Source organism: Pterocles gutturalis, unplaced genomic scaffold (assembly GCF_000699245.1).
Source record: "Pterocles gutturalis isolate BGI_N339 unplaced genomic scaffold, ASM69924v1 scaffold3571, whole genome shotgun sequence".
NCBI lineage: Eukaryota > Metazoa > Chordata > Aves > Pterocliformes > Pteroclidae > Pterocles > Pterocles gutturalis.
The window spans coordinates 12192-21933 of NW_010100022.1; the positions used below are offsets into that span (position 1 = coordinate 12192).

At 42.3% G+C, this 9742-nt stretch overlaps 1 protein-coding gene across 1 annotated transcript; it reads right to left on the reverse strand.

Annotated features, from left to right (window-relative positions):
* Window positions 1–1545: 1545 nt before the first annotated feature.
* Window positions 1546–9518, reverse strand: BRAT1 (BRCA1-associated ATM activator 1; the record flags this gene model as incomplete). The annotated part of the gene is made up of 12 exons (XM_010077987.1): window positions 1546–2277; window positions 2496–2674; window positions 3668–3766; window positions 4051–4150; window positions 4730–4803; window positions 5211–5397; window positions 5903–6021; window positions 6286–6377; window positions 7540–7659; window positions 7753–8125; window positions 8448–8595; window positions 9364–9518. Coding segments are annotated over 12 exons (2378 nt in total), but the record flags the coding sequence as incomplete, so codon positions are not given.
* Window positions 9519–9742: the final 224 nt, after the last annotated feature.

Below are 9742 nucleotides of genomic sequence, written 5' to 3' on the forward strand. Positions count from 1 at the left end.
CCTGCTGTCTCCTTTCCTGGAGCCTATCTGACCTATTGCCAACACGTAATGCTAGTTTTGGAACTATAATCCCTTCAACAGACAGGATTGTTAAACTCCACAAACAATCCACACTTCTTTAAAAGCAGATCCCCTCTCTCTCATTAACCCTTTCAATTTCAGAGAAAAACGCAGTGCAAGGGAAAGGTCTGATTTTTAAAATCTTCTGTCTTTTGCCAGGTGTAGATCCTGCTCAGGTAGAATTGTGTGTCAGCAGCAGAGCTGCTTTCTCCTAATAACTGCTGCTGGTACAACACCCAAGGGTGCTGTCATACATAAAGCTGCGCACAGAGCGATAGGTAAGTGTGCTGACTTCATTAAAAGGCACAGAGTACATCTTCAAACTCAGTAGCAAGAAATTAATACATCTCACCCCATTGTACTGCTGCAGTACATAATACTGATAATACTGAAGGAGATTGCAGAAGTTCTTCTGCTGCATTAGAGCCTCCATGAGCCTAAAATGAGAGTAGTGTTCCTGCCTTGACATAGGCTGCAGAAGGAAAAGGATGCTAAGGAACACTTCAGTGCTGGAAAAGAATACAGCATGGTTTGACCTACTGATAAAGGTACTCTCATTTTTTTTTTTCTAGGTTTCAGAAAGCTTCTTATCACATGGCAAGACATTGGAGTAAGTTGCAAACTACAGTTTTCCCTGAGTTTTTAAAAAATTGGCAATTTTTTTCTCAGAGAACAGTGTTGCCATTTGCACTATAGCTGCTGTTTTCTAATGGTTTACCAAAGCTAAGCATAGATCTATTTTTTTATCATGAAAAAGCAGCAAGTGTCTGTTTCTGTTACCAGTTAGAAGCTATCCTAGTTCCTTAAGAATGAAGAATAGGAGCACTCGAAAAATTCAGCAAAAGGGACTTGCTTCTGGCTCCAGTTAAAAACAAAGTCAGCTTTTTAGTGTCACTGCTGAGATCAAAAAAGTATGTTATCTATAGAATAAAGTTTGTAATGTTAAGGATAATCAGCTTTTGACTCCTTAAATGCCACCTTTTGCTCTAGGCCTCAAAATGCAACAGGGGACTCAAGAGCTCTGTTTTTAGAACAGAGATATGGACAAGGTCAAAACAAGTGTCCCTTAAAACCGGTCTTCATCAGTTTTAGCTACTCTGGCTCTAAAAGGAGCATGCAACAATTTGTTTTTACTCACTGTTTTGTTTTTTTTTTTTTTTAAATGTTTCCTTATGTAGGCATGATCTGGTGCTTTCTTAGAAGACAGAGGACTTAAAAAAAGAACAAATGCATTTCTTAATGTATTTACTTTGAAAAACAAATCGCAGTTTATTGGAGACTGAATTTTTTAACAAAACATTAATCAGTATTAAAGCAAAGATTTTTTTCTAACCCATTTAACAGCTAATGAAACCATCCTTTTCTCTGTTCAGCATGACACTTTTTTATCCTCTCGCAAGAAAGACTTCATGACTGATATAAAAAAAAAATTCTCCTCCAGAAGAAAACTGCTTAAGCACTGCTCCCTCAGAGGAAAAGATGTTTTCAGTAACAGTCAGCTTCATTCTCCTCTACAGTCCCCACAGTAGCAAGGATGTCCTGTAAGAGGGACTGAGGGCTTTTTTCCACGTGGTCACTACTTTTATTTAGTTCATCACGCAGCTCTACGAAGTCTATTGTACCCAAAGCTAGCATCATGCTCTCTGGATCTTGAAAATCCACCCCATTACCACCATCTGTGGGGAAGTTCTGGGCCAGAGAACCCTGCCTTAGTGTCCTTTGTAACCAGGCAATGCCATGTCCTGCAGGCGAATCTCCACTCTCTTGTGAATTCTTCAGGCTACTAATTGGACAGAAATAACCACTTAAGCCAAGCAGTATATCACAGGCTCTCTGACCTACTGGCTTATCACAGTCACACAAAGACCGAAACAAAAAGCCAAACACTTTTGCTCGGCAAAATATCTGTATCGTCTTATTCTGATGAATGGAACTAGTGACTGCAGGTGAGACAGGAGCATACGGGCATGTAGGAAGGCCAAGTTGGCAAACTGTGTGAGTACAGAAAATTCTAACCAGTTCCAAACCACGAAGTCTGACTTCCCAGTCTAAGTCATGCTCCACAGTCTGGATCACTCTAGAGACAAACTGCTCTGTATCTTCCAGCTGACCTGTGCAGCCTTGGCTCAGCCACTCAGTGAAGATGCTGATCACAGCCCTCCTAGGAAAGCCCTCTGGGTCCGTGGACAAGATTTCTTGAAGCTTTGCAAAAATGTGCTAAATGTAAAAATATAAAGAGAAAGCACAATAAGGGGAGGAACATGCAAAGAAACAAGAACAGTGGAAGTAAAAAAATCTAGTCTTTCCATTACTAGTTGTGAAATATGCCTGTGTGAGGCTGCAGATAACTTGTGAAGAAAGTGTTAAGTAGTAGAGCAGTGAACTGATGTGTAGTTCTGCTTGATTCTGCAGTGGGCTACACCAAGTCATCATACCTCCTTATTATACTGATTCCCTACGCCAGGTGACTCTGGAGCAAAGTAAGTAATGAAGGCCAAGTGTCCCACAGCAGTCACAGCACTCGCTCGCACATAGCTTTCCGAATCCTCAAGAAGATTTTCTGTAAGTCTCGGCACCTCCGAAGACAGGAGAGACTGCCTGAACTCATCCTGGTCTGTAAACAAGACAGCAATCCAAAGAAGCGAGGCTTTATTCTCTCAGAGCATGAAGCTGTTTCCAATGCAAACAGTTCTTTGCGTCATACAAGGATGCCCACTGACTGCAGGGACAGCTGCCAGTGAGCTGAGCTGCTGCAGAGACCAGGCAGCTGCTCACAGGAGCACAGATGCTCTGTGTCAGGCTCCCCATTTTCCAGCAGCTTGGTGACTTTTGGTCAAGCCCTGCTAGATGCAGGAACCTGGAAAAATCCATTTACAGTTGTTCTACCAGCAATAAAAAACTGTCTCTGGGCAAGTAGGGATATGGTTTCAGCCTCAAACTTACACCTTTGCTTAAAGAGAGAAAAAATATTCTTTCTTTCTTACTGTCAAGGCACACAACAAAGAAAAAGAATGCAACTGCAGCACTGAGAGGGGATGCAGGGTAAACTGTTAATGCAGTGAGTGTGCTGGATACCCCCTTTGTAACCTGGGGATAACAGTAGTTGACAACATCCCCCTCTCTTCCAACTGTAGGAGAATTAACAGTGCCTTACTGCTACCTGCAGCAAAGCCAAAGGTGGAGAATCGGTAATTAATCCAAAGTGTGCAAAGCAGCTCTAGGCTTTTAGCCTCCTAAATCTCAGCCACCAGCCTACTGCGTGAAACCAGACTCCACTGCAGAATGAACTGAAAAAGCCAAAGTATTAGCTGCCATTAGGTATTGTCACCTGCCCTGACATACATGTCTCAACATATATGACTGTCTCAACACCCCTCAGTTTAACTCACCAAAACTGCCATTAAGGATGGCACGGCAATCTGAGTTCAACAGAGAAGTAGGACAAGTTTATTAATCTTTCTGTCAGATTTTGATCATGATGTAAGACCCCTGACACTTCTCTTAGTCCTCCAGTTACAGGTCAGAGGATGCTTCCCAAGCCTGACTGACTTTCATAACACTGAAAGAAATGCTCCTCCAATGTGAACTGTAAAATCTCTGTACCTACCTCTCAAGTATTGAATCAGGACAGTGACGAACTCCAGAGAAGAATCTCTTACTTCCCAGCAAGGACTGCATAAACGCTTCTGCAGCACCCGAAACACATCTGTAAAAGCCAAGTGACAAGCTGGAATGGGCATGAAAGGAAACAAATCTTACTGAAGCGATCACTGTACAACCCCTACATCATTTTATCTGATGCAATCCCTTTTGCTGCTGCTGTGTGCTACTCACAGAGTTCTTCACAGCACTATTGGGCAGCTAAATCTAAATTTCAACGTTAAGTCCAAACAAATGAATCCTAAGTGTTTTGAGCAGGAAAGTTAGGTAAGAGCTAATTTAATATATGCCACTAGCTGCTGTTTGCCCCAATTTGAATAGCTTCGTTACCTTCCAAAATCTCAGTTTTTTGCCACCGACTGTTGGAGCAGGACAGTTCCTGCAAGCGCACCAACCACTGGGATGTAGCTCGGAATGTTTTCTTTAGAACCTGAAGCAATATAAAGCAGATTTAACTTTACGACAGGAGGAGGCATTGTTGCCTTTATGTTAGATAAAATTTGTTTTAGCCTCAAACTTACAGAGAAATTCTCAGAGTAAACAAGTACATATGCTTCCTTACTAACAAGTCAGCCACAAATGGTGCCTATATAACATTTCTAACAAACACCTAGAAAATGTCTGTTCTCAGCTTAGTGTTACAAAGCTCTAGTACCTCCAGCTTTTGATTTGCAGTTGTCATCAAAGTAATTCAAACAAAACAAAGCAAGAAAACAAAACCCCTTCATGCAAAGAATTCAATACTTAAGGGCCATGTCGAGTTGAGTATGTTGGCACTACTCTTGGATGTGATGGCTCCTGTCTTTTCAAGAACACTCAGTGTATCGGTCAGTTACTCGCTTATTAGAATTTTAGCTATTTCCTGCAAGCCACCCAAGACCAGGACAAGTCTCCTACATATTCTAATATAAACTGTGCTAAGAAACAACTCCCACCAGACAGTTTCTCAGAACTGCGTCTCACTGGGGCAAGCTAAGAGACTTGGATCTCTCCTTCGTTCGATACTCACAGTAGGGCTGGTGTTTGGACTCTCCAGGTATGCCAGAAGGACATCAAATAGGCTTCCTATGAGTGCATCACAGCCTGAAACATAAAAAAGCAAAACTAAAGGACGAATACTGAGAAGAGGAGCAGCTGAATCACAATTCAACTGCTGCAATAGAGAAAGACACAGGATTGTAAAACTGTTCTGGAGAAGAGGGCAAGTACAGTCCTTGGAGTAAAGGAGAAACATCCACTTTCTTACAACTGCTACAATCTTTTTAATTACAGTGTTACGTGCCCCAGCTCATCAACAGAAAATAAGGCTAGCCAAGACAGTAGGAAGAATTGTAAGAAGTTAACAATTTCCAGAAATGGAAAAGTGGTTGTCTTTATTCAGAAAGATCAGTGAAAAGGAATGAATGAAAAATTCTGCAACTACAGAATAGTCAAGTATTTCCAAAATTAAAAAAAAAAAAAAAAAAAAGTGGAGTGCAAGATTAACTCACCTTTTCGCTCTGAGAGTGCTGCTACAACATCAAGAGCTGACCTCTGTATTCTGAAGCAATTGATCAAGAATCGGCTTATCGTGCTTCCCAGAGGAGAAGCTGGACTCAGGAAGCCATTACAAAATTGTAATATTGTCATGAGAGAGTGTAGCAAGGATGTATAGGGTAAATCCACCGGCAAATGAATCTAATGGGATTGGAGAAAGGAAAAAAAGAAAATTTCCAGCAAAAGTCTCAAGCATGCACACAGAGCAGGCGTTTTTGGTCAGGAGGCAGCAAAAATTGCAATTTCTAGTGTTGGTACCACAATGCTAATAACTACAAACAAATTATCTTAATCTCTCCCAATAACTATTGCACAGATGGAAGGAAATTCTTCTCACTGCTTTGGAAAGCAGTTCAATTTATGTTTTTTCACTGGATCAATAATTGCAGTAGAAGTAAGGTATGGTAACAAAGCTTGTAAAGATGGATTTAAAACTAAGTGCAGTTCCTCTTTAGAAGCCTCAGTATTCCTCTGTTTTCTTGTTTGGAGTCCACTGTGCTCCGTTTCTTTAACATATGGAAACTCTCATTGTCAACTCCTCTCCCCGTTCTATTAAGCTCTAATACAAAAGTTTGCAACTAATCTTAACACTGTTTTTCAAGGACCAATTTGATCCCCAGGCAATTTTTCCTTCTCTGAATGTTACCAGAGACAGCAGCTCCTCCAGATGAGCGAGGGTCTGACACAGAAGACTAACACAAGTTGACTTGGAGGACAGAAGACTTTCAACAGTGGTGGGATCACTAACAGACTCATCCAACAAACCTGGAGAACAAAAGAAGGGAAGAGCTCAGGTTGTTAGTGAGTACAGAATGTGATTTTTTTTTTTTTAAAGTTAATCAATCAAGATTTTCAGGTGATGTAGTATGAATATCCCTTCAAATGCAGCTGACAGCAGGATGCTGCACTTCACCACAAACGCTGCTGCTGTCCTCGACTACTTCTACTCTTCTTCCTCCAGTTTTGTCTGCACCAGACACTTAAAACAGGCAAGCAGACTAGCCTCTAACTTTTCTATCACAACTGTACCTGCATATTCCAGAGGCTGTGAGGCTGCTCTCAAAATACAGTCCATTGGCTGAAGTAGAACAGTCAGTGCCTGAATCCTCACATCTTGTGGGCTTCAAGGAGGAAACAGCAGTTACCAAAACAAGTACACTTCAATTCCTTCCCAAACATCTGCCCACAAATGCAGAGCAGAATAATGTTTTTTATGCAGGCTTTTAAACAAGCCAGCAATGACAGAGCAATTAAAGTAGAATCACAATTCAAGCTTTCTTTCAAGTTTCCCTGGCTAACTGAAAGCAGAGGAGAAATGGCTCTGGAATTTATAAGCTGCTTTATCAAGCTATGCAAACAGAAAGCAGGGTTCTGTGTAAGATGGGGGTTTAGAGAGTGGCATTTCTTGTCAACAAAAGGGTGTCCTTATATTTTCGGACACAGGCATTACTTAGCCTCTAAATCAGTATCCATATGTGCTGTATTCATTTGACATCTGATGATTTCTTGGTGCTTTTTCACTACCTAAAGCAGAGTTATAAAGAAGATGCAGGCAGACTTCTCAGAGGTGCACAAGACAAGAATCTTAAACTGCAACAGGTTAGATTCCAACTAGGTATATGGAAAATACTTTTCATTATGAAATGAAAATGGTTAAGCACTGGAGCAGGTTGCCCAGAGGAGCTGTGGAATCCTCATCCTTGGGGATATCTGAAATTTGAATGGTGAAGGCCCTGAGCAACCTGATCTATCTTTGAAGTTAGCCCTGCACTGAGCAAGAGGTTATATTAGATCATCTCTACAGGTTCCTTCTAACCTAAGTTATTCTGCAACTGTTAACAGAGTCTCCAGATGCACGCTTCTGCTGGAAAGCAGTGAAAGCTCTTACACTGGTCAGTGTTTTTGTGAAACAGAAAACTGAACAGAGACTACAAGATTTGTCAGACAGTCAAATTGTGTCTATCTTAGTCAACCTTGGCAGTATAAAGTTAAAGGAACTTGCTATTTTTTCCTGAAATTAGCCGGCTGTAGGCAAGATGCAAGGGTATCCACATTAACACGATTTTGGCTCCTTTCATTTCTCTCTCTTTGAAACGGTATCATTCTTACTGTCAGTGTCTGAAGTTTGTTGGCTACTGGCATGGTTCTTGCCAACCAGTCTTACATATTAAAGAATGTAGTGGAAAATGCAGCGAGGAAAAAAAACAGTTGTTTGAAAGACACCAAAGATATTAGTACAGAAACATTTGTAGAGTGTAAAAATTTATTTGAAGTAAGTCCTACCATTTGTAGAGCCTCAGAATTCCCACTGCCAAAGGACCTGCTTGTACTGGAGTTAAGTGTTCCAGAGCAGAAGTCACTAATGCCCAAAAACTGCTTTCAGTGCCAGAAAACACAGGGGACCTGAGAAGAAAGAAGTGTAAATAATATGTCCTCTTTGACAGTAGAAAGCAGATATATCTCATAGTTGGATCCAAGGTCCCAGAAGATCTTTACCGTGCCATTTTAAGGAAAAGATTTGCCAACATGTGCTGTACTTGAACAGTCTCTTCCATCAAAAAGGATTCTATTTGCTTTGCTACACCTAACCAAAGTACTTCAGTCCACGTAGCATGACAACTGCCAAATAAATTAGTTAACAGTTTTAATGATTGCTCGATGTGAGAGGCAGATCTGGAGCGAAGGGAATCTTCTATATGCTTTATAATCATTTGGGCACACACTGGCCAGTCACAGTTCTTTGTACTGAGAGGTTCAGTTGTTTCAGACTCTACAGAGAGGGTGAACATGTGCACCAGAAGCTGACTGGCAGCTGAAGCCACGAACAGGCTGGGATCCCCTTGCAGAGTGAAGATCACATCTATGCCTCCTGTGCGAAAAGAAAACAAGTCAATGGAAGAAAAAACAACAGCATTCCTATTGTGAGGGGGAGCCTTGCTGCACTCCAACTATCTATTATTCTAATTCAAGTACCACACAGCTTTAACCGGTGGGGGGGGGGGCAGAATTAAATGCATAAGTAATTTAACAAAAACCCAACCATCTTTCAATGACTTCACTGTTTTTGACAAGCGGCTTATTTTTATCTTAAATAAATGAAAACTCCTGTCTCTCTCATTCAACATCTGAGCAACAGACTGGAATGGAAGAAACAGAGGATTTGGGGAGTTCCCAGTCCTAGCAGCACTCACCACCATTGCAGAGGAAGTCGAGGGCAGGCTGATGATACATCATGCTGCGCACACCCTCCAACCAGCCGCTTCGCACTGATGCATCTTCCCACAGTGCGCTGTTCAGAGGCCCATCCCCGCCAAAGAGCCTGACCAACAGCTTCTCCTGCTGAGGCCAGAGGAGAACAAACAGAGTAAACGGTAAGCAAAGGGGCTTGAGGAGCGTGGAGAGGCTGCTCTGTCATCCAAATCAATACTGTAGTGAAACCTCCTCTTGCTAGAAGTATCACTAAAACAGAAAATTTTCAGCATCCCATGCTTTAACTCAACGTATCTGTCTTTCATAGACTAAGCAACAGAGGTGTTCAAAACCAAAACTGCCTGGTTTTAAGATGCTGCAGAAAACTTACGTATGTATCAGTTCCATTAGACTGCCTTACACAGTTGTATGCGTCTCTTCCCTCAAAGCCTTTTGGGTTTTGAGTTTTGTACTCTAAATGTATTCTGTTATAGAAAGCAGGGCTCTGAAAAGCTCTCTTATTTTTGCAGAGAATCAGAGATTTCCTGTCAACCTACTATAGAGGGAAAACTACATCTGTTACCACAGTTTAAATCTACAGGATCTGTCCAGGGATACAATATTTTGCAATGACTGATGTGAGACTGTGTTATCCCATGCGCTGTTTTGAACTGAAAATGAGGAGCACTACGTATTAGCACTCATAGTACCACTGCGGCTAGACACAAGAAAGCAGCCAGCAGCTTTACACGAGAGCTTAAAAGGAATGGTATGGTTGTAGGTCTTCATTATCATATCACTTTTTCCCCCGAGTTGTTCAATGTATCCCAGAAATTTCACAGGCAAAATATGCACATTTTTAGGTGTCCTCCATACAGAAGGAGGAAACAGACACGTGTACCTGGGTAGCTGACTCACCTGCAGGTGTTGGAAGCGGCTTTCGGAAGCAGCAAGCGTCCCAGCTAACCGCAGCGCAAAGGAGAGGATGCTGGGGCTGGGCTCGGGCAGCGCCAGCACGGAGGCGAGGAACTCTGCCAGGCAGGGGTTGTTCTGCAGCAGCTCCGCGGTAGGATCTAGCGACCGGGTGTTGCCCCCAAAGAGGCCAGAAAGCAGAGGGTCACTGCCAGGGCTTCTGCCCTCTCACATATCCCCCAGCTGCTTTCCTGAGCCGCGTGTGACCGTTACAGACGAGTGTGGGTTCACCTGAAGCCTCCAACAGCCTTTCCAGGTGTCACTAGGTACAGGCCTCCAACAGCCTTTCCAGGTGTCACCGAGGGAACAGCACCTCTGAGGGAGG